The sequence below is a fragment of the Dermacentor variabilis genome, chromosome 5 (assembly GCF_050947875.1).
Source record: "Dermacentor variabilis isolate Ectoservices chromosome 5, ASM5094787v1, whole genome shotgun sequence".
Classification (NCBI taxonomy): domain Eukaryota; kingdom Metazoa; phylum Arthropoda; class Arachnida; order Ixodida; family Ixodidae; genus Dermacentor; species Dermacentor variabilis.
In genome coordinates, this window is record NC_134572.1 from 192,714,362 (window position 1) to 192,740,362 (window position 26,001).

A 26,001-nucleotide genomic window follows, 5' to 3' on the forward strand; every position below is an offset into this window, starting at 1 on the left:
ACCGCATAACACGAACGTCTTGCGACAAAGTTGACTTTAGAAAACCGGCCACCATTGTGCAACACGTTACACACTTGCCCTCCCCCTCCCCTTACTTTTTGCTAAGAAATCGGGTGTGTGTTCGATTTCTGCTTTGTTGTCATTAATGTCATTTCACTTTAATGTCACTTTAATGTCATTTCTACATTCTACTTTAGAAACATAGAAAGTGGGCATGTGCTTGATTAGGTGGCGTGTTAGAATGAGGTAAATATTGTCAATTGAATCAGCAGTATATTGCGACGTTTTTTCCGCTATCTTCATTAATTTAACCCACCGGATAACTCAATCAATTTCTTCGGTCCCACCAGGGTTGAATTTACGGGAGTCGACAGTACCCCATAAAAGCCAAGAAACTAGAACTGAAATAGCAGTGCACTTCATGGAAGTCACAGGGCACATTTTCAATTGCGATCAAGTCAGATTGGGATCGAATTTATCAGTTGTGATTGGCTTCTTTGTGGAAGTTGTGGGAGGTAGCCAATCACGCTCAAGAATTTTGATCCAGATAAAATGCCATGTTGGTGATCGGCTTGCACCACTTTCACCAACAATCGATTTTGAGGACACACTGTGGCATCACTTGAAGCGTTCAAGCCAGCTGTTACTGTATTTAAGATCTTGCTTGCCCATTTGGAGGGCTAGAGCTAAGGCTTTTGCAATCATTGCAGATACACTGAAGGGAAGGTTTGCACTTGTGACATTTTTCAGCCACTCATCAAGTGCACTCTCGACTTCAGCATAGTACTTGGAATCATGGTTGCACTTTACTTTGGCTGAGAAGCTCTTCTCAAAGCTGTCCAGTTCTTTGGCACTGTTAAAAACGAACGTGGTATGCCAGACTGCCTTGTGATTTTACATTTCTGCCGGTCGCCCTTTTCCACCTCACATATCAAAATAACTTTCTGTTCTGATGTCAGACACTCTCGCACGAGGATTGGTGGTGCCACTTTCAATTGAAGACCACAAAAGCACACACGAACACGAGGCACGCGTACAGAAGCACAATACAAACCACGCATCCGCAAAGCGTGCATCGGCTGAAGCACACTCGCCCGCAAGCACAGAGGAATTAGGGTGTCTTTGTTCGGGTGACTTTGGGCATGCCGAGCTCATGGAAGGCAGCCCAGAGTAACATTAGTCTGTTTCGTCACGCACTTTGCGAACCACTTCCACAATGCCGCGGCACTGCTCGCAGATGATAACACGCGAGTGCAGCATGGAGGAGGGCGACAGAGGGGCTGAATGCCGCTCGCGTGACACTAAAGGTGCTCAGCGCTGGCATGAGTGTGCACCCACACGCCACTGATAACACATGGGCGCATCACGAAGGAAAAGGGGTGCACAGTCAGTGCAGTGGCGTAGCTGGAGAGGGTCGCTCGCATCATGCCCGGCTTCACTCTGCACGACACGGGCGGAGCGCTGCCATGAGCGTGCCCCTTGCCAGTTAGCTCTAAGTGGAGCAGCTTATCGGTACGCTTCAAGTAAATCAGTTTAAGATGCAGGCATTTGGGTTGGCATTGGGAGACATTCTGAATAAAGCGATAAGTACAGTCGAACCCTACCACATTGAACCCGTTTACATCGAATTATTTTATATATCGAACAATTTCTGGACACGGTAAAGTTAAAATGAGTATATATAGCAAAAATTATGCTTACATCAAACAAAAATATCAGCGACTCCCAATATATTGAACGTCAAGCGGTGGAAAAGTGCCCCCAGAAGTTGGCTTTTCCTCGCGGCCCCGAGGAAACCCGGCGGTGCTGCTCCATCCAGCCGTTCTCCCTACCGTGACCGTGCTAATGACACGCTGCCTCAGGCGAGCCGTCGACACCCCCCTGCAAAAAATTATCCTGACCAGCCCGCAGTGCTTGCTCAGACAGCCAATCAGAGGCTCTTGTGCCCTCGTCATGTAAGATGGCGCAAGTGCGAGTTGTCTTGCTGCTTTTCTGGTGCATTGTCTGTGCGCCTTGTGGGCCTTTCCTCGCAGTGTTGCCGTGATGAAGCGGCAGAATTCACCTTTCGTTGTGAAACTTGAAATCATAAATCGGGTCAAACACGATGAGAAATCGAATGTCCCTGCAGTGTGCAAGATTCTGAGGACCATTCTCTGCACGATCTTGAACAATAAGGGGGAGATTAGGGCTAAAGCAGCGAAACTCGCGACCCGGTGCCCATGGCGCCTGACGGGTACAGTATTTACACGTTTGTAAGTCAAGCACTTTCTTTAAATTTGAAAATCTGAAGTGAGGGGTCGACTTACAATCGAAACCAAAACATGGCACCGCCAAAAAATCGAGACTAGCGGGAGCTACAATGTAGTTACAATTTTATGTTTGCTCTATGGCCCTACCCATAGCTTTTCGCTATCCCGCGTGTTTGTTCACTTTTCGGAAGGGTTTTTCAACATTTTTGAGAGTTTTACAGTGCACACAACACTCATGAGGGGGTGTCCATATCTGATGGAAGCGCAGCTTTTCCCATTTGCGGCGGCACCCTCAGAACGGCAGCGCTTGCGGGGAGTATTGGTACACTCAACGACTGAATTTTCGGACGCCCAAATTTTCTGACATGCCTGATATTTTGGACGTCTTCACGGCACCGCCACGAGCCCCATAGAATCAATGTATAAGGACATCTGAAGTTTCGGACGCTCGAACCCCCCGCCGTCCAATTTTCTGGACTTTTTGATGCGACGGAAGGTCCTTTGGCTTCTCGCACAGCGCCCTTGCGAAGGAAATCGACTTGCAGCCGAAGCAAATCGCCGCTTTGAACCACAACTAGCCGAATCTAGCAGTCACACACTGATTTGGTCTGGCCATACAGGCTATGCTCATCGCCGCAAATGGCCGCACTTCCGCCTCCGGCGGACATTCCGGAGCGGCGCTATTTCGTATGTTTGCGCCGGCAGGCGTAGGCCACGTTTTGGCTAGCGTGGTGTGTGGTTGTGCGGTTGTGTCAAGTGTGCTCTGCGACGCTAGGCCTTAGTGCTTCGACGCTCGTGCAGCGAACTTCACCGTTCGCAACTTGAGGATTTCGCTTGCCTTCGATGGCCCCCACTCTGTCTTCGTCGTCCTCGCCGATGGCATTGAAGCACGGAAAGCAGTACCGTGCCCACGGAAATAACTTATGAACAGTTTGTTGACGCTGACAACGAGCTCGACTTCTGTGCAGAACTGACGGACGAAGAAATAGTCCGTCAGGTTGTGGGGGATTCAGAAGACTCCGATGTTGAAAATGAGGAGCCAATGCCTGCGCCGCCTACAATCGCAGAGTTTACGCGAGCATTGTTGACTCTTTCATCAGTGTACAGTGCTGACATGACCCTTGCTCAGATCGAGGCGAATATGATCGCATGCAACCGGAACGCCGTCCAAACAACAATCAACAATTTCTTCAAGCCACTGCAGCAATAACACTGGCTGCCCGACGATGCACATATACATAATAAACCGGCAGTCGGCTGCATACAGTTTTTGAACGCCTCTTTTTATAGCGCCTTCATTGATGCTTTGGCAGGGTTTCGGAAGCCTGGTACTTCGCCCTTTACATCTAGATCCGAGAAAAAGAGAAAAAAAGTGCGTTTCTTTGCATGCATTCATTTTTTCTGACTGCCTGAATTTTCGGACGTTTTTACTTTCCCTAGAGGGTCCGAAAAATCGGTCGTTGACTGTAATTCACGGAAGAGCCGATACTGCTAGTGGGTTTCTCTTTGCCTGTTGCGCTAAGCTTTCTCTATAGTTTGACGAAAGGCATTGGTTTGACGCGTTCCACTTGACTGCCGGCTACGTGCTACTTCTATGCTTCCTCAGTCGTCATGGGTGCTCCAGGGCCACTAATCATTTGGCACTCGTTCACAGCAACGTTCAAGAGGGCTGCCATCCTTTACGCCGAAGAAACAAATCACTGCGCAGCGGGCTGCAAGTTTGATGTTTCTGAATGGGTGGTGCGAGAGTGGCGAATGCATCGAAGCGAAATTTTCACCTGTGATGGCAAGTGAGGAATTTCCCATGTGCTAAAGTCTGGACACTTTCCATAGCTGTAGGCTAAGCTTGCGGTGTATGTTGCTGAAATGCGCAATCGGTCCCTGCCAGTGAAGTGCAACATGGTCATGAAACAAGCCCGGATCTTCGACTTTTAAGGACCTGCTCTGCCGTGAGTATGAGTGGCTGGTGGCAGAAGACCGCGAAATTACGCCAACCGGACCTGTCAAAAGAGCCTCCCTGACGGCTGCGTGTGGTTGGGTGCATTGGGTCTGGGCTGCTGTTCCACAAGATGTCGTGGTGCGGTCGTTTGCCAAATGTGAAATTTCGCTGGACGATGACGCACTGTGGGACCGTAGCAACGAGGACGATGGCAGCACTAGTGAAGACAAGTAGTCCAGTGACCATGTCAGCTACTAATAAATTTTCATTATCGAATGCGCCTTCGGGTATGCTCTCTCTCTCTCTTTTTTATTTCCTGTCACGCGATATAGTGGGGTCGACTTACATTAGAGTCGACTTACAATCATGTAAATACGGTACGCACGGCCGTGTACGAATGGTTCATTTGAAATTGCTTCAGCCGTGCCGGCTTATGCATGCTCGGTTATGACTGTAAATTCTGATGAATGCGACGAAGCCATTGCCAGTGTTTCCAAAGTTTGGAGCGAGCTGTCAGAATTTCCGGAAGCTTTCGACGAATCAACGGTGGACGAGTTTGTGAGTGCAAATGATGGTGTCGCGACCACGGGAGAGCCCAAAAACGAAGACTACATTGCTGACATCGTACCGAGCACAAGTGAAAGTAGGCACAATGAGGAAAGCATCGACGGTCCTTTATCCACACCCTCCGAAATGATTGGTGTGCTCACACTAGTCCAGTGATTCTGCACAAATGCGGAAGGTTGCAGCCTCAGCTGCTCCGTCTCCTTGGACAACGTGGAGAATTGCATGCGTCGAGGCAGCGAAATTGCCCAAGCAGAAGAAAGTGCAGGACTATTTCATGCGAAACTAAACTAGTTTCATCAATAAAGTGATTTTAAAAATGGTATGTGCTTTTATGACATACAATTATTTAGCAGGCTTATATCGAATTATGTTCTATATCGAACTGATAGGCATTCTCTTGCGAGTTCGGTATAGCCGGGTTCGACTGTACAGTAAAGCAGCTTCATTATAAAGTGGACTTACTGTAACTGAAAAATCAAATTAGGTAGCTGGTGATGAATTATCGGATATTAGGGGTGTGCAAATAGTGATCTTTAAGACCAAATTGAATATGAATCAAATAGTGCCATAAGTGAATCAAATTCCCTTCGAAGAGTTTTTGAAAAATCAACAGCCAGTATCGCAATTACAATAAAATGATGTTCATATCCCAGTATTCTTAAAGTTAACAAGTTGCTGTCGTTACATAGTACTTTATGATGCGTTGTTTATTAAAAGCACAAATGGAGCATTAGGAGCAAACAAGGAGTTTCCTCACATGCACAGGGCTCTTCAGAGAGTGAGAATCATTGACGTATGGCCTGTAGTGATGTAGCCTGCTCCACTACGCAGGTTCTTATGCTTTTTATCTTTAATATACCCACAGGGGTGAAAATTTACCATTTACCATACTTTTGTACTAATTTTATGGTTATTTGGGCATAGTTGATGGTTTAAAATATTCAAAAAATATTTGCATTTATGACTAGTGGCTATTCGATTCGGTCTTTGAATCAAATAGTACACTATTTGATTAGTTATTCGGAAGTTTCGAATATTCACACACCCTTAGCAGACATAACTAAGCAAATATAAAATTTAGTTGGTCATGCTTAAATTCAATGGCGTATTCTCCTGCTATAACGAAATTGAAAATGTGGGTTCCGACCTGGTATTGGTTGTAGGGAAGCCTATTTTGTTTGTCTGTGCCTCAGACTATTCTGGTAGCAAAAATGTCAAATACATTGCCAAACAATTTTCAGATGCCTGATTTTTCAGACCTGCACAATTCCTGTGGCATCACCACGTACTAATAGCAATAATCGAAATTTCGGATGCCTCATAGTGTTTTGAGCACGAAGCATGCGTGCGTTGCTGCAAACATGGCAGCCTTGAACAAAGTTGCCGCCACGTCGACTGGGCACGAAACTGTAACTTTCGTTGCAGACTCCCAATGGAGCAGTGCTGTTGGTTAAGCCTAGTGCACTAAGCAGTGCAGCCGGTGGACTGGCTGGTAACAAGCCGCCGTGAGAAGCTCACCACCAACATGTTCGCAATGTAGACCTTATCACTGATCAAACGTGAAATCAGTTGCACATGCTAGACTAACAGCCGTAGAAGCAAAGTACGGATCCACGTGTGGTACCCTCCGTGTCTGAAAAGTCTGTTGCCAGCATGCGTGCTTCAGCCAGCAGCTTGGTTTCGTTGAAACACAGTCGGCAAGTCAACAATCTAATCCTGCACAATGACACCGACTGATTGCACAGTTGTGTAATCACGGCAGTACAGAGCGCATGTATGCATCGTATTTTCACAATTCTGAGCACCCCCACACTTCCACAAATAAAATTGGAGAAAAGTTTGCATGCATATCTAAAAGCACCACCTTTTGTGCAAAGAAGAGCACATAGCCGAGTCCGCCAAGCACCCTTGCTCACTCTGTTGCCAAGCTGCAGCCGTTGGAGCCGACACTACACAACAGATGGCAGCACAGAACGCCAAAAAATGTCCTAAAGCAACCCCATAACTCCATAAGCATATTGTTACGTGGGCCTGGTATCAGTGGCGCTTGGCAGATTTCACGGGCATGGCGGACGCATATTGCTTTGTTTGGTGTGAGTTGTTTGACAGACCTAACGGAAGTCTGAATGAATTTGAGGAGGGCTGCCTACAGTTTGAAGTTCAAGCAAACTGTAATTGTGTTGGCCGAGATAATGGCAACCACAGTGCCACCTCAGAATTCGGTGTGCACCAAGCCTGCATTATCAGGTGGAGGAAGCAGAGGGACCAGATTAACAAAAGCGCCGCAACACATAGGAAGTTCACGGGACCACACAAGGGCTGACATCTGCAAATTGAAGAAGTGTGGAAGCTTGTTTGCAGCAAACGATGCAGCAGGGGTTTCACTGTCCCTGCCAATGCAAACCAGATGAAAGCGAAGGAGATCGCAACAAGAATGCTGATTTCCCGCACGGTGTTCTGCGCAGGGCGGGGCTGGGTGGAGCGTATGATAAGAAGAAATGGATTTTCTTTGAGATGCTGGACAACAATATGCCAGAAGCCGCCAGCCGATTTCCAAAAAGAACTTTCCACTTTTCAGCGGTATGTGAAGAAGCTCCGCAGGGAACACAGCTACGAGCTCGGCCAGATCGGCAACACCAATGAGACACCGGTGTGTTTTGACTTTCAACATGCCAAGGGCGTGCACAGTTAATGAAGTAGCAGCCCGAGAAGTGAACATGAAAACGACAGGGTACGAGAAGCAGCATGTCACAGTGATGCTGTACATAACAGCTGACAGCCGAAAGTTTCCGCCATACATCATCCTCAAAGGGAAAAACATACCAAACATGAATGCTTTCCTAAATGTGTCATCGTAAGAGTCCAGCAAAAAGGGTGGATGACAGCCGAGCTGATATTGGAGTAGATTCAAGCCTTGTGGCAGCAGCGCCCAGGAGCATTGCTCGGCAGACCTGCAGGTACGTAGTCTACGCTTCTGTTGGACCCATTTTGTAGCCATCTTACCCCGAAGCTTCAGAATAGCAAATGCGACTTGGTTGTGATTCCAGGCGGCATGATGCCAGTACTGAAAGCCGTCAATGTTTCAGTCAACCAACCTTTTAAAGCTAATCTTCGACAGAAGTATGAAGGGTGGGTGCAGAACCCTAACCAGAAGATGATGCTGACGGGAAAGCTGCAGAAAGGGTCCCCCGTCAACCATCACAAGGTGGATTTCGGACGCGTGGAAGCGGGTCTAAGTCGACATTGTGGCCAAGTCACTTAAGAAGCGTTCAATTACAAACCACTTCGACGGAATGGAAGACGACCAGCTGTGGGATACTGAGAGTGGCGGATTCGAGTGACAGTGAGAGTGATTAAGTATCAGACACAAGAGGTCGGTTCACCGTCTGCACTTAGGCATTTTCTTTAGAATGTTCGCCAAATAAAATGTTATTAGTCGTGCCCATCTTGTGGAGATATCACCGCGAGAAGAATGCAAGGGGGGGGGGCGGGGTCATTTTAGATTTTTCGAATCTAAAAATGCCCCTTTAGGTATTGTGGTCGTGAAAAAAATGGGGTGCTTAGAATTGAGTAAATAAAAATATATTGTAGTTTTTGTGCCTCATGTGAACTCGGCAAGAAGCTCATGGGTCATCGAAATTCGCAGGAGACCCATTGGAGGCACTTCTTTTAGTGTTTCCTACATAGAACTGATCAAGAGCTTTTCTCTTCTTTTCACGAATATCTGCATGTATGTTTATAATCAATTTCAGATAACTATGTAATTTTGTGGTAATGAGGTGTGACTGCACTAGGATGTGAACATTGTGTTATACAAATTGTGAAAAATACTGTTAATTACTTCAATTTGCTTCTGGAACTATTTGATTTGTATTTGATTCAGTCTCAAAATGTACGATATTTACACAGTCATATCAAATGGCAACACGGCACGGAACTTACCTGTGAGTAAACAGGGTCCTGGGAAGCATCCGAGTAATTTCGAAGCATCTGGTTGGCCGACAGGTAGGCCTCCGCATAACGCAGGGTTTGCTCATCTCGTCCTGGAGCAAGAACAAGGATGGCAGCTGCACTAAGACATAGGCTGTGCAACTTTCAAAGAAAAAAAAAATTGCTAAAATTTGTGCATGCGAGAAATTTCAGACATGTTGCACATATTGACGTAACCTGATGCTGCATGTGGCAGCTTTAAAGAAGACATAGTTGTTAAAGAGCCCCTCACCAGGTCTGGCCATATTGAGCTGACAAGCGCAGAGCATGCAATGCGTGCTAACGATCGTGTTTGCAAAGAATTGCATAGCTACGCACCACAGAAAGGTATGAAATTTCAATCCGAATGCCGTTTTCCCTTTCTCTTGTGGTGACCGTGCTCCAAGCTGGACGGTGACGTAGTCGTGTCCCTAGGCCTATGTAGTTGTGTCTGCAGTGTGACATCGCTCGTGGTGACATGTGACTTCGAGAATTATTCACATCTGTTATTTGTGTGATTTGTTGCTCCAATAGACAAATTGCAGTTTAGAGAAATAATAAAACACAGAAACGGAATGTCTGCGTGTTTTTTGTTTTACTTTGCACCACAGGAAGAGAGATGCACTTCCGTTTTGTCTGCCTGTTCTCACGTGCAGTCGCGCTTGCAAAAACTGAAGCTACCGTAAAAACCCGCATGTAAAATGAGGGCTTTTTTTTTTCCTGTTATTAGCGTCCCAAATTTTCGCCTATATGCGGATCCAAACGAAAATTTCAGTCAGAAATTTGGGCTAGAAGTTTTGGTTTCGTTATTGCTATGTGGCTATGGCTTGACTTCGTTATTGCTACGTGGCTACGGTTTGGCTTCCTTATTGCTGTATAGCTACGGCTTGGTTTCCTTATTGCTGCATGACTACAGCATCGTTTCTTTCTTGTTGAGTGCGCAGCTTGGCAGCACAGGTGCAAACCACGCTTCGTGAAGTGCATCTTTTTTATTCTGCATTGAAGGACCAAGATGTCCAGACTACGAAAACAGTACTCGGCTGCTTTCAAGAGAAAGGTTATTTTAGCCGCACAGGACATTGGCAACAGTGTGGCCGGGAGGCAGTTTGGGGTAAACGAGCGAAGCATTCGCGGATGGCATCGACAGAAGGAAGCCCTTTTCACATGCAGCGGAAATCGAACTTGCCCTGACAGAGTTCGTACGCCAACAGCAAGCCGCGCAGCTAGCTGTGAGCGGGGAGCTTAAGTAGGCAAAAGCTAAGGAGCTTGCAAGAGAAAAAGGGCTACCGAGATCTGCCTTCAAAGCGAGCAGGCACTGGATTTATCGCTACATGCACTGTGCTGGTTTTTCCTTATGCCGCCAGACTTCGATTTCGCAAAAGCTGCCCGAATCGTTCGAAGAGCTGCTTGTGGCTTTCCAGCACCACATTATTTCGCTGCGCAAGTCCAAGAACTTCCAGCTAGGGCAAATCGGCAATGCTGACCAAACGCCGGTTTATCTGGACGTGCCATTGCCCCTCATCGTGCACGAAAAGGACTCTAAACAAGTTTATGTCCGGTCCACTGGCAACGAGAAAACACGAGTTAATGTCATGTTGTCGTGCATGGCCGATGGACGCAAGCTTCCGCCCTATGTCGTCTTCAAGTGCAAGACAGTGCCTAAAGGTGAGGAGCTGCCAAAAAAATGTGGTCATGAAATGCTATGAGAAAGGCTGGATGAAAGAATCCTGTGCTCGACTGGATAAAGTCCGTCTGGTGTAGGCAGCCTGGCGGACTGTTGTTGTTCCCATCCTTCCTTGTGCTGGACGCATTTCATTGCCATTTGGCGGACTCAGTGAAGAGGCTGTTGCACGAATCCTTCATTGAACTCATTGTTATCCCGGGTTGGATGACGTCTCAGCTGCAGCCTTTAGATGTTTGCACGAACAAGCCAAGCCGTTCAAGGACGCCGATTGGGCGGCTGACGCGGGTTTCGCCAGCCATGCTATGCAAGTGGATTGTGGACGCATGGGCCAGCATACCAGAGGACCTCGTGTGTCACACATTCAAAAAGTGTGGCATCTCGAACACACTCGATGGCACAGAGGATGAGTACCTCTGGGAAGATATGTCCGACAAAGAACTGTCCTAAGAGAGCACAGTTGAGCAAGACAGTGATTGAAGTGCAGAATGCAATTTAAATACTAAATGTTTTCTTCGAGTTTTCTTAACTCGTATTATACGCGGATAAAACTTTTTTTTCCATTTCAAGTCCCAAAAATTTCACCTCGTACTATGTGCAGATTCGTATGGTATGTCATTTCCTACCGTGTTCCAGCACGTGATCATGCTCTGTGATCTGCTTGTTCTGCCTCAGTATTCCTGCAGCACTGACCTATACCGCTAGATAGGTGTTCTTGTGCACAACGCACAAAATTGTGTGCTGTGCGAAATGAGACCAATGCAACAGCACGCACCTGACATCGTCCGCAGAAGTGTGCCGCGCAGCAATAAATCGAGAGGGAAAAAAAATGAGTGCTGCGCCCGTGAAGTATGCATCACGTAATACTCAAGCTTTGGTATGGGAGAACGCAGGGAAGGTATTTCACCTGCGGAAGTTAGGCGAGGCAAGTGGCGAGAGTGTCTCTCTTGGCAGCGGCCTGAAATAGTGGGTTTGTGACACTGAAATATTTCTGTGTAGGCTAATAATGAAACAATTAGAAAAATTGCAGTAGAACACTCACTAAAAGGCACGTAACAGCTTCCAGCGTATAAACAAAATTTGCTACGTGATCTGGTGAGGGGCCCTTTAATGCATCGGCACTTGGGCTTTCGCCTTCAAGTCGTCTTCGGGATAACATAAGAGACCCTGGAATTTTTTTTTTTGCTACCCAGAAAGGAATCGTCAAACAAAAGTGTCACAAGTTCTCTTTATTTCCTAATTTATTATTGGAATACGTTATCTGAGGAGGCAGTGAACTCCGCCTCGTTGGAATCATTTGTTCAATGTATTAGTAATATCAACTTTTGTTGAAATTTGAGTCCAATAGTGGAGTACACTCCGAGTTGATGACATTCCCTTGCTCGAGCATTCATTTATGTCATCTGTATCCAGTGTATTGCCATGTTTTTCCACGTTTGTATGTATTATATTTTTGCAATTATGTCAAGTAATTAGTTGAAATTTACTTTTCTTGTTTGTATTCTAAGTCTCCACTCCTGCATTGACCCGAGAAGGGCCTGCAGTATCCCTAAATAAAAAAAAAATATAAAAAATCTGGACTGCTTGTCAATAAGTGGTGCGGTCACGCTTAAGCAAGGTTGCACATCTGCAGCCACATTCAGCCTGTTTCTGTATTTGCTTTTCAAGTACGCAAGCCTGAAAAAAGCATACCCGCATGAATATGTAGTAGAAAAGTGAAGCAAAAGCTTTACAGCCATCTTACGGAGAAGGGGAAACATTTCTACAGTCCCCAACTAGAATGCCTTAAGGCTTGAGGTGGCCACGCCCGCCAGAAAAAAAAAATAAGAAAGAAAGAAAAAGAAATCATTGTTTTACTGATTTATTTCTGATCTACTTACTCTGATTCACTGATCTATTTTACTGGAGTGGGTTTTGCGGACCCCCAGAAAATGGCTTCACAGACCCCCATTTCAGCACCACTGCATTAACGTATCCAAGCAAAATAACTCTCCCTGTGGGATTTTTTGATTACATGATGGTACACAGATTGGTAGACACTATTTTGCCATCAAGCGTGACCACGTCATTTTTGCATCACTTTCAAAGCCAAATTAAAAACGAAATTTCTTGTTTATGGTTTTACCCCTGTCACACGGCACATCTAATGTCATTTCCAATTAATGACATTTGCTGCAGTTAATGTCACTGTCACCGCACGCTGTCACATGGCAAAAACTAATGTCATTTGAAAATGATGACAATGACAATAGTAAAAAAGGGGGGGGAGCCAAAAATAGCATCAAACGCACTTTTGTCCAATAATGATTTTCCAATATGCTAAATTTCATTGGAATATGTGATCCTTGGATCACTAACTTGTCGACACTGCCAACCAAGTGGAGTCAAGCCAAGCCAAAGATCAGGCAAGCAACATGGCTACAGTATACTAGAAGAGGGCAATGGGCACTCCTCTGGCACTGTTAGCATCGCATCCCAGAGGTGGTGTCACAGACAACTTCCACGGAAGCTTTGCTTGCAGGGGGACCCCAGCAGAAGCTTTCATTTTCCTTGCACGGCTGTCGATTTCAGTTCGAAGCAGTTCACACACTTATTTGTTTTTAATTTCGTCACACTTGAGATTCTTTGCCTATCTTTAGCAAGCACTATGTTTGTTTAGGCCACAAGATATTTGCCACAACAGTGCCTTGTGCCTTTTTTGTGCCACAACAGTGCCTTTTTTAAGCAAACAAGTCGTCGCTGACAAATTTTGCTTATCCGGAAGGAGCTTTAAAATTTTCCGAATTATTATGCAATCGTAAAAGAATTAATTAAAAAAACAATCTTGTTGAATTAGAGGGTCGGTGACCAAATATACGGTTTCATGTCATGTAGACCTAACCTAAAATGATTAAAATGATTTTGTATCAGGATTATGCCAGGTAGCCCACCAGTGAATTAGTCATAAAGGTAACAGTGCGCGCACACACTTCCTAGCCGAGCTAAAAAAATGCTGGTCCAGGCGGGGGGGGGGGGGGGGGGGGGGGCTTAGCTTTCATTTTCACCAGTAATAGTAAACTAATTTCCACCAAATTAATTATGATAATATTTTGAAAGAATACTACTGTAAAGTGATTAAGTGTTCAGCGGCGAGTTCAAGTTGCATTTCACACACCGTGGTGGATCAGTGGCTATGGTGATCTACTCTGCTTAGCCAAAATAAAACTGCATGGCTTAAATGTTTCCGTGTTTCACTTGAGTTGTTTCACGTGTGACAGTAGCCTTCTGCATTTATTATTAACCATCATTATGCAGTTACACTTTTGTTTTGCTTATGACCATTAAGGTTACAGAATGGGTACCAAGAGAAGGGAAGTGCAGTCGAGGAACTAGCCAGAAGACTAGGTGGGGCAATGAAATTAGGAAATTTGCGGATGCTATTTGGAATCTGTTGGCGCAGGACAGGGGCAATTGGAGATCGCAGGGAGAGGCCTTCATCCAGCAGTGGATGACAGCTGATGATGATGGCAATGATGATGTACAGCAATATAAGGGTTTTGTCGATGTCACGGCATGGCTCAGTCACTGCAAAGCATACTCATCTCATGCATACTCTGTGCGAAAAAGACACTGCAGGAAAAAAAAAATTTCGCGCAGGAACTCCTCTGGTAGTTGTCTAAGCATGACTAAGAATTATGCCACTTGCTCATCTCCACACAGCCCGCCATCATTATTGATGTTATGGAACTTGATCCGACCAGTATAAACCCTTATCAAACCTCATCGGTCGTTCGCTTATCATTTTCGACAGCGAACATGATAAGGCAAGTTTAATTAAGAGAGTTCATCATGGCACTGAAACCTGCACCCATTGATGTTGAAGTTAATTAGCCACATTTAATTAAGATATAGTCAATTAAGGTACTCGAACCCTCTAGATTTGGTGGGAGTCGAACGCACGACCTTTGGTGTAAAGCTGAATTAGGGTTAATTTAGCAAAGCTGTTGCAAAACCCCCATTACATTTGCTGAGGGGGGTAAGCAATGCTTTATTGATGGTTCAGATGCTTGTTTTGAGCTTGTTCTTTATTGAAACGTATGCTGTTGCGTGTGTCGTATGGGTGATTTTAATGAATTTATGGACTGTTTGCTTCACTATGCTGAGCGCTTTAGCCTCTATCTTACGTGGGTATAATCCATTTGTTGTCTTACGTAACGGGAAAGTTTCTCATTGGGTAGGCATAGAAATACTTAGGCATTTAAAACGCACGTGACAATGTCCACAGCAAACCAACACAGCTCAGCAACTCGGGCTTATGTGTTCGAGTGTAGCACAGGCCGCTGCACCGCCGCTCCTAAGCTCCACTGAAACCAACGCCAGTGCCACCGCTCAGCCTATCGGAGAAGCACACACTGTTGACGTTCGTGGAGCCGCCGCACCGCATAACCTCCGCCGGCGAATAAGCCCACAACCCCCTTCTAGTACACTGTAACACGGCAGAAAGCACAACATCTGCTAGCTCTGCTGAAGAGGAACGATAACGGCAGTTGCTTGTGACCACAGCTCTAATGTGAATGTAGGCTCCTAATATACACATCGTCAGCGCGTGCCAAAGCAAAACACGCACGTGCATTTACGTCAAGTCAATCGAAGTGGCCGCGGCCGATGCTCCAGTGCGAACAAACATGACTACCACAGCCAAAGCAGCCATCAAGTCACTGGAATGAAAGTAGCCTTCTGTAATTAACGTCATCAAAGTAACAATTAGGTTGAAGTAGCATGACTACCACCTCCAAAGCCAGCGAAGGAGGATAGAGTGAGAATAGAACATCCTAGTGCGCTCAGCTTGAGCGGCTGCGGTGTTGGCCACTTCCCAGTGTACCACGGCTGGCTAGCCTAAATAAATCATGGCTACGGCAGCTACCTCATCGCGCAGCCCTTCCCACAAATTAGTGACACTGGACGACTGAGCCCAGCCATGCCAGCACCAGTGCACCGACTCTACCAAGGAAGGTGACGTGGCCTCACGCAGTCTGGCCAGCGTCCCATGGTTGTAGGGTGTCCGGGTATTCTACATCGACACGCCAGACATCTGGTTCACCCAGCTGGATAGCCATTTCCTTCTCGAACAAGGATTCAGGCTCCGGCTGCATTCCAGGCTCCGGATGTCATCCCCGAGGCCCAACTTCTATGCAGACTTGTGGGCAGCCGTCCTTGCTCACAACGTCACCTCGAGTGCTCACTCACAACAGCTCTCGTCATTCCGCGTCCTGTTGCCCCACATTGCCTGCATCCATCCGTGCCGACCGTCAGCGCATGCCGGCCCCAGCATCAGACCTCTATTTGGTTTGGGAACCTCCTCTCCAGCTAAGAGGCAGTTGCGCAACAACTCTTTCCAAGGAATACACTGGGACAACCGTCAGTGCTTTCGGCTATTCTGTGGGCCACCACTCTCCTTCCTTGGACGTTCCCACAAGCTGTCCGTTTTGCGTTCGGGGGCACCTCACTCATCACCGACACAGAGGCTCTCCCACTGGCTCTACTAGGCGCAAATTTCGCTCTCGCAGCCACGGAGGCACCACAAGCACAACCTTTGCAATGCATTCAGCGACCACAGCAATCCTGATGCTATCGGCATTCGAGATTTCCCTGTAAGCAGCAGCAGGCGAGCCTTCCGATCTTCTGTGCTCACACCTTCTTTGGATGCATGGCCTACCAAAGTTGTACAGGAGCCAGCTCTGCCATTTAGTTTCTTCAGCTCAAGCACAACTTCTACGTATCACTTCTACATGCATCCCACAACCTTCGCAAAATGGGAAGTTGTGGGATCGTTCCCCATTTGTGGCAAGTTTTTTCCTCAACTTTCATTTCCATTAATTTATCATTTCTTGATTTCATTTCTTAAGCACAAGTAACTTCCCCTATGTTGTCCTTGGTGTCAGTGTTTGTTGGCTTCTTATGATATGACTAATAAAAATCGGGACCCTCGGTTAACCTCTTTCTTCTCGTTTACTTCTACACGCAGGTAGTGCAAGAACAGAACACGCTAGCGCGCTCGACCTGAGCAGCCGCGGTGTCAGCCACCCCCGATATCTCGCTGCACCATAAACCGTGGCTTTGTGCAGCCCTTCCCACAAAGTAATAAAATCAACAGAACACTAGTTAGTTTTTGTTAAACAACAAAAACCTTGTACTGTTTGTGAAGCTGACCAGTAGGCTCCTGGTGTCGAGGATACACATATGGTTCCAAAACGAGTGCGAATGAGTTTGGTGAACTCATCCATTTGGAAATGTCATTTTCAACTAATTTCATTACGTTATACCATGTGACAGCAAACAAATGGCATTATGAGCGAATGGCATTCGTTGTAAATGACATTAGATTTGTGACAGGGAAGTTAGTTTTGCTAATGTGACACATTATGTTCTCATTCTTTCCACAATGCAAGGACGTGTTCCGAGAATGCAAAGAGCGAGGGCTTTGCATTGGCATTTTTTTTTTAGTGCATCGTGAAGACAGGTCGCAATAGTTTAGTCTTGCTGTATCAAATGTTAAGAGTACCTGGAGGTTACTAAGCTTGTAGCAAACATGAGAAGTTAAACATAAAAGCTCTGTGTGTATTGGTTTCAATTGTAAGTTAATTAACTAAGCGTTTTGGGCATGTTGGCATGACATGATGAGGCTTACAGCGCATGAAAGGACAAGGACATAGAAAGACGCAGCGCCTGTGTGCACCGCGTTTTTGTGTCCTCGTCCTTTCGTGCAGTATAAGCCTCACCATGTAAGCTGATGTTTTTCAGTAGTTCTGTAAGCTGATTCAGTAGTTCTACTCTGTGTGAGCAAACATTACACTGAAATGTACTCTGAAACAACCAAAACATTTTACAAAGGCTTAACTGCACAGCAACGATTATGTCTTAGGTCAAGTAATGTTTTAGACAAAAGCCATATTCGCACATTCCTGCAGAGACCAGTGACACCAGATTTTTGTGGAGGTAAAAAAAGATATTAAATTATGGGGTTTTACGTGTCAAAACTATGATCTGATTATGAGGCATGCCGTAGTGGGGGACTCCGGAAATTTGGACTTCCAGGGGCTCTTTAACGTGCACCTAAAGCTACGTACACAGGTGGTTTCACATTTCACCCCCATCAAAATGTGGCCACCATGGCCGAGATTCAATCCCACGACCTCTTTCTTGTAGGTAGCGTTGCAAGGAAGTGTATAGGCATATTTGATTGGCCATTTCAGAGCATTCTGGCAGCACTTCAAATATCACGTAACACATCGCCTAAGCTTCTACAGCAAGCATAAATGGGCTCAAAAGGTGACAATGAAGCCCGATTACCACTAGCTGGCTCAATTATCATTGCAATACAGCTTTAAAGCAGCTTTGCACAGCCTTACGAATGCAGTCTGAGAGGCAAGAGATGTCCAGTTGGGTGTGGTCCATAAGTGCACTTCCAGCACAGCACACGTACCTGTCTGTTGCAGGTACTCCAGGGTCTTGGCATCAACAGGGAAGAAGCCGACGGTGGCCCCGTACTCGGGGCACATATTCGACACGGTGGCACGGTCAGCGATGGACAGCTGGGCCACGCCCGGCCCAAAGAACTCGACAAACTTGCCTACAACGCCCACCTGGCGCAGGTGCTTGGTGATGGTGAGCACCAAGTCTGTTGAAGTGGCCCCAGCTGGCAACTGGCCGGTTAGCCGGTAGCCCACCACGGGAGGTAGCAGCATGCTGGTCGCCTGGCCCAGCATCACAGCCTCAGCCTCGATGCCACCCACACCTGAGCAACGAATGGCATGCATCTGAGCAGCTCCAGGAGAGCTTGGCAAACTGACCTCGAAGCATGACTGCCAAATGTTTCATTAAGTAGGGGCACCAGGTATGTATGACTCTCCTGGTTAGATTGAGCTCAAATTTTACACAAAAGTGGCATTTTGCAGTGCATGCAGTTTTATGACCATGTTTGAAAGACAGTGTGATGTTTCCAGCCCGTAGAGACACGAACACTTAGAAAGAAGAAATGCACAAAACAAAGTTGGTTTCTAAGTGGCCCCATCTCTACTTGCTGGAACCATCACACTGTCATCATGCACCAACCGGCCCAGAAAACCACCCTAATCAGATGTTCGAGAGTAATATGCCCCCCCCCCCCGAACTCCCTGCTTCACTCAAAATGAAATTGAAGTACATGCCACTGTTGCGATGCAGATGACAAAATGCAGTTTCTGAAAACAGAACAGTTGTGCTATCTGTCACTGTGAGAGTGAAATGCAGTGTGCTTTGTTTCATTGTTTCAGTGAGAAATGGCATCACTGCTCTGGTCTGGCAATTTCTGTCCTTTTGTCTGGCGCCAGCACGGACAGAGTGTACATCCCATTTATTCTGAATGAAACAAGAAACTAATGCACCCAAACATAGTATTAAACTGCATCCACCACAAAGTGACACCTCAGTGCGAAACTTGAGTGTGAATGTGTCAGTGATTCAGCCAGGAAAGTCCCGTCATACTTGGCACTCCTATTTAAATGGACTCTAAAACAATTTTGACAATTATGTACAAACATAGAGTCAGCGGGGCAGGTCCTTATGGTCAACAAAGGCCAAATTTAAGTGCTCTGCACAAACCGTGTCACTTATTTCGTAGGGCTTAAACCACTCCACACTATTTCACCCGCCTCTGCCTAATCTACATATAGCTTGAGGGAGCGATCTGATAGGCTTTCCATGTGACATCATCAGGAATACTGTTAAGCCTGCTGATCCACTAAGCTTTCCCTTGGTAGTATATTAGTGCATTTGTATTTGTAATGCAGTCGCTGACTAGTAACTCTGACACGACAGGGGCTGCCTAAAAACCAGAATAATTGGGAGTCTGGAATATCAGATTTGCAAAAAAAAAAAATAAGTGATTTTATTTGACTAGTGGCCAACAAAGCTTGTCAATGTGTTGAGCTGCTGCATGCTCGTGTGCTCGCCTGTGACCTGGTCAGTCCACGTTTCAACGACTGCCGCTGTGCTGCGGCTGCAGACAGACAGGCCAAAGTACATTTGATGCATGTGCCAAATCTCCATACCCTGTAAAACCGAGGTTGACTGCACACCAATAGCCGAACGATTGCTCGTTTCTTCACAACAGCCATGTGACACTTCCCTCACTTGAGCCGTCAGTGCAGACATTGAGAGTGCAGCCACTCAAAGCTGCTTGATGACTGTGAGGGACAAACATTCATAACAGGAATCGAAGGAGCCACCCGGGACTGTGTCGCTATTTAACAAATGCTGGACGTGTGGAACTCACATGACAAACTGCAAAGTTGGGCAACATTTTTTGTGCAAGCATAGAGGTACACCATGATGCGCTAACTTGAAAAATGTATTCTCTGGAAAATGGATGCATCTATGCTCCCACAGACCACTCCAAGTCAAACTGTCATACTGCTCTTTCCGAAAACGACCTCTAATTATCAAGCAGGTCCACAGACACGGTGCTGACACACGTTTCCCCATTCCATCTAACAGCCTGTGCTTCTATAATTTTACACACGTCCTTATCTGTATCCGAAAAGTAATCAGTAAACAAAGGTGTGCAGCGGCACTCTTGGCAGCCGACAGTGCTGTAATTTTTTACGTTTAAACGATGTTTTTTTACGTTGTCATTAGACACAGAAAACACAGCACATCAGAAACATAACGGACAGAACCCCATCCAACTACAAAGGCAGCCTTTCAAATTTAGTGGCTCGAAAAGGATAGTGAAAGGAACTATAGTTGGTGGTTGTTCATCTTTTCTCTGCGCTCCATGTATGGAAACATGGAGACCAGAAAACGTAGACCAGAAATTTTGGTGGTCCTTATACATTAAGCCTATGCGCCTGTGGCGGTGTCCTTCGTTTGCCCGCGTTTTTCTGTCTCTGCAGTTCAGTACATAGTGCATGAAGCAAACTATGATTAGTGGCTTGGCTTGTCACGACGCTTAAGTGAGGTTGACAACTACTAGATCAGCCAGGCTTCACTAAATTAGGATTAACAGGAGGCACCAGCGACATGGCCAGCAACGTACGAAGGTAAAAATATTGCTCTTCCTGCTCTACTCAGCAGCTGAAATAACACACGGTTGTGCAGACAAAATATCAGCAGCCTGTTGCAAGATGTCCTTACATATCGTTATATTGCAGAAGCCCCACATAAGGATGTATTTACAATACTTACAAGAGAGACGACAATGCATAAAACCTCTCGGCGGGTGCCAGGAGGCAACTGGCATATGCAATTACATGCTCTGCGTTACGCTGCCATTGAACAAGTACAGCCCCAATTCCATGACCACTCGCGTCCATGTGAAGTTCAGTGGCGGCAGATGGATCATAATAAGCCGGCAATGGGGGAGCCGTGAGCAAGCGTACGAGGGCGGAGAAGGCTTTGGTTTGAGCAAGGCCTTGTGTGAAAGCAACGTCCTCCTTAAGTAAGTCGGTGAGTGGCCGAGCAGTTTTGGCGGAATTCTTCGTAAACAACGGAAATACGAGCATAGCCCAACAAAGCTTTTTACATCTGCAGTGGAAGACGGAACAGGAAAGTTCTGGACAGCGCAAATCTTGCAAGGGTCGGGTTGAACGCCAACGGCACTGACGAGATGGCCAAGAATGGTAATTTGACGACATCCAAAGTGGCACTTGGATGACTTCAATTGTAGGCCAGCGCATTGAAAAACAGCAAGAAAAGCCAATAGATGCATTAGATGGCTTGTGAAAGTTGGTGAAAAGACTATGACACCATCTAGATAACACAGACATGTGGACCATTTATAGCCACGAAGTAAGGAGTCCATCATTCGTCCAGGCATTATTCGGGCATCATTCGGGCATTACAAAGGCCAAACGGCATAACCTTGAATTGGTAGAGGCCGTCAGTTGTTACGAAGGCAGTTTTTTCATGGTCTGTGTCATCTACTGAGATTTGCCAATAGCCTGATCGGAAGTCTACCAATGAAAAGTACTCTGCTCCATGCAAGCAGTCCAAAGCATCGTCAATATGTAGCAAGGGATAGACATCCTTGCGTGTGATTTTGCTGAGGTGTCTGTAATCCACACAAATGTGCCAAGTGCCGTCCTTCTCGACAAGGGCAACCAGGGATGGCTACGGACTGCATGATGGCTCGATAACGCCTTTAGTCAACATCTTATCGACTTCTCGTTGTATCACTTGTTGTCCAGACTGTGAAACACGGTACGGCTGGCGGGGTATCGCATTGGCGTCTCTGGTGTAAATACGATGGGTGAACCCCGATCTCTGGGCTAAAGGGCGGCCGTCAAAGTAAACAATGTCGCGGTAAGTTTGCAAGAGACGGCAGAGGTCAGCAGCTTGTGCCGGGAGAAGATCTGGCGCAATCATCTTGCTAAGTTCGTCTGTGAGAGTTGGTGAATCGGAGGCTCCTGTAGAGGGCGACAGAATTTTGGCATCAAGAGCCGATATCGCACAATCGTTCACAGACACGATGTCACCCAAAGACATGACTCTGGGAAGAATCTGAGTCGAGCAGTTAAAATTCAGGAGAGGGAGCAAAGTCTGATGGCCTGTAACAGCAGAGTATGGGGAACAGCCAAATTTCTTTCAAGCAGTACGTCAGCGGTGGGACATAGTAGTACATAGACACTGTCAGGAACAGATGGGAACGGCAGTAGAGTGACGTACGTAGTGGCTTGAGGCGACAGGTGGATGTCTTCAGGACAGCATAACCGTGGTTGTGTGACTGCTGGACTATAGCAGCCGTGGGGCAGTTCAAGCTAAATGACACTTGACGCGCAATGAAAGAGTGCTGAATGGGACAAGCAAATACTCTAAGCTGAGTATAATGTCGCAAGCACATTGTCCTAAACCGGCAAACAAAACAGTCGTTAGGAGCCTCGCGATGCCAACGCGAGCGGTGCACATATCAAGCACGGTAGCGTGCCTCTGTCGGCGACGCAGAGGGTGCATGATGCAGCGGGTGTGAGAACGTTGTTCAGGCATCGGCGCAATTGGGCACTCATCACAGATATGCGCGTGCCAGTGTCAATGAGTCCTGGGACACTGACGCCATCGACTAAAATGTCCATCAAGTTCTGTTTGGTCAGTAAAGTGATCAGAGGGTTTTGCGGTCGAGTCGTCAATGCAGCGTCACCTCCGGGAGCTGCATCGCTTAGTTTTCCGGAGACAGGCATTGGGGCTACGTCGGGGATGGTGGGCGACGAGCCTGTGGCGATAGGGACAATGCACAACGAGCGGGTGGCAAATGGGACTGGTGATATCGGAATGATGACGAGGGACAGTTCCAAGGAGCACAAGCGTCACTGTTTGGCTGTTGCAGTACCAATGGAAGCTGGTAACGACGCTCGCTCTGTTTGGGACAATAATAACTGGTGAATGGCAGTCGGAGAGGGGAGGAGACAGTACGGTTATTACAATGTGACCACTACAATAGGTAAATGTGACAGTACAGTGCAGCCCACTTATAACGATACCAGGTATAACAATATATCAGTTATAACAATGCGTTGACTTCAGAGTATCAACTTGTGCATTAGGACTATGAGAAAAAAAAGCATATATGACGATATTTTATTCACCGCATGTTGGATATAATGATCGAAATTCTTTCTTTTGAGCGGCATTTTCCATGCAGAATAATTGAGCAATTTGCCTTGCCAAGTTTCCCTTAACCGAAACGGGGCGAAAAGTTTGTCTACACAAGTTCGCATCTGCCACCACTACCGCGCAGCGCGACCCTCCAGCACTCGAAAGCAAGCGCAGATTTCTGACTATTTCAGCACGCCTAATGCTTGACACAATGTTTGGGTGTATAAATAAACATTTCTTTCTACGTCAATTTTTTTTATCGTAGGTGGAAAATTCGGTTTTGGAGCTACAAAGATATGTTTGGCAGCTTCTTTTTAAAATTTTTTTATGGCAGTCTAGATATAGCGATGATAGGTTAAACGATTAGATTTTTTGTTCTTCTTGATATTGTTATAAGTGGACTGCACTGTACGCACATCGTGACTGACACGCCAGCAGGCAAGACATATTGGCTGATCATCTGCGATTCACCACTCGGCTGGATTTCGGTAGCGTGCAGAATACCACGGACCAGTTGATGCATCTGGAATATGAAACAGCTGTGAAACGGCAACAGCACTTACAGAATGAACTCCAAGATTAGCGAGTTCATCACGGACTATTGCCTGCAGAAATGGTGCTGTAGGCAAGTTGTCCGGCTCACTGGGGTGGGAAAAAGGGCTGCAGGTGCCATGGCTTCAAGTTCTCACCGCGTGATTCATACCAGGTCATCTGATGATGATGGTTGCTGCACTCCTAGCCTGTCGTCACAAGAGGATGTCACAACTATGTTTGGTAGACATTCGAATGGTGTTGCAAATGCAGCGGCTCTTGGCCTGCTCAAAGCATTGACACTCTATTATGATGTCCTGTACTGTCTCACAATTCTTGGACATGAGCAGGTTGAAGGCATTGTCAGCGATCCCCTTCAGTACGTGCCCAACCATGTCTGACGCAGCCATATCGCTGTCAGCCTTACAGCACAGAGCCAGCACGTCCTGGATGTAAGAGACGTGATTCTGTGGATGCCTGGGTGCGAGTTGCTAGTTATTTCTTAGCGGAGCTCTTCCACCTTGCGGGACAGCCAAACAAGTCCCTCAGCTTCTTCTGTTTGCACATCTCCCAGTCGTGAAGCTCTTCCTCGTAGTTGTCATACCACACCTTCGCCGTGTCTTGTAGGTAGAAGATCAAGTTAGCCAACATAATTGTTGGATCCCATTTGTTGCGGGCGCTTATACACTCATACGTGGCAATCCAATCTTCCACATCAAGGTGGTCGGTGCCCCCAGAACATTCCTGGATCCCGTGGCTGAGCCAGCACAACTGTCAGGGTTGAAGGCATTGATGTGGGCCGCGCCATGTCGGTTCCCTGTTTCGTCCGTCGTGTTGTCCAGTCCGAGGTGATCACCACTGCAGAGCTCTGGTGTTGTTTATCACGGGTACCCTGCCCCTCTCAACAATCTGTTATTTTGCAGAAGTCACATATAAAGATGTATTTACAATATTTACAAGAGAGACAACAAAGCATAAACAAGATGACTGTCGAGACCCATTCCACCTCTACACATCAAATAATCATCTTTTGACTGGCGCCACTGTTGGTTGCACCATAACAATATTACATCTATGAAGCCAGTGGCAGCGCTGTGAAGCTGCGTGAATAATTGAGCATGTCCAAATTATCGGTCAGCAACTGCACCTGTATAATAAAAAAAGATAAGTGCAAAATTAAAAACTAAGTGGAAAATAAAAAATAAGTGCAATAAATGCAGATGTTTCTTCAAACCAATGGTGCACTTCCTCCCAAGTATGCAAAATGCAGCTGTTGTCCGTGCATGTACATTTGTGCATGCATGCAATGAAATAATAAGTTTTTTTTTTTTTCCAAATAGTTGGGCTCTATGGTACACTTGTGAAGCGGCACAGAGATGGGGAGGGGTGACAAGACAGAAGTTAACAACCGTGCAGTGGCAACAGCGGCCAGTGGGAGGCAGAGATGTTATGAACACAATGCCTTCATCTGGCAGCACAAACATGAATGCAAATGCAAATGAGTTCCGAGAATCTGCGCTAGTTGATTTCGTTCAACATGGCAAAACAGCGAAGACGAAAAGACAGGTAAAACAGGCAAGACAGTGCGCATTATCTTGTCTTTTTCATCTCTTTTGTCACCTACACTGTTTCACCTTGATGAATGCAAATGCAAAGTGCAGAATCTTCCTATCATTTGTGAAAAAAAGCACAAAGAAGATTTCTATGAGTGACTTCTATAAACTCGGGGGTTCACCTACGACCAGAGGAGTAGCTCGTGCTACCGTTACAATATTTGGTCTGTTGCAATGACAAGGACCAGCGTGCAGTTGTTCCAGCTGGTGCGCTGCAGCAGCACCAGTGCAGAGTCACCACTCACCCCATCCCAGTACACCGAGGCCATTGATCATAGTCGTGTGCGAATCGGCTCCCACAAGGCTGTCTGGGTACAGCCAGCCATCGCTGTGGAACACAACACGTCCCAGGAACTCGAGGTTCACCTGATGTACAATTCCCGAACCGGGTGGCACAATGCGCATGTTCTGCAGTGCCTGAGATCCCCACTGGGTAGAGAGAGAAATTGCAAATGCAGCCACTGGCTACAACCATTTGTGTCGGCAGGAGAAACAAGCAGTAAGCTGTCAGTAAGCTAATCCTTTTCAACTGCTTTAACATGCTCAAGACATGCTGCACAAATAGGAGCACCAGCTGTAGAGGACTTTTTAAGCTAAGCATCACGATTATGCACACCAGAAATTTCTCACAGAGGCGCTGCACCACCTTCGAGATGAGTGGTGCCTGATAGTGTTCAAAATTTGCTAAGTTCAGTCTTTCACTCTTTCAAAATACAAAGTACAGTCGAACCTGGCCACATCAAACTTGCAAAAAAATGCCTATCAGTTCGATATAGGGCATAAATTCGATATAAGCCTGCTAAAAAATTGGATGTCATAAAAGCACATAAACTTTATAAAATCGCT

The 26,001-nt window shown here is 46.4% G+C and overlaps 1 protein-coding gene across 3 annotated transcripts in view; it reads right to left on the reverse strand.

The window, feature by feature from the left end:
- LOC142583417 (cytoplasmic aconitate hydratase-like) overlaps positions 1–26,001 on the reverse strand; it is a 244,026-nt gene that overhangs the window by 181,867 nt on the left and 36,158 nt on the right. For all 3 annotated transcript variants that reach the window (XM_075693876.1, XM_075693874.1, XM_075693875.1), the window contains 3 exons: positions 25,401–25,584; positions 17,868–18,179; positions 8,698–8,798 (listed from right to left, as the gene is read on the reverse strand). In XM_075693876.1, the coding sequence (XP_075549991.1) occupies positions 8,698–8,798; positions 17,868–18,179; positions 25,401–25,584 (597 nt within the window). The remainder of the gene's footprint in view (positions 1–8,697; positions 8,799–17,867; positions 18,180–25,400; positions 25,585–26,001) is intronic.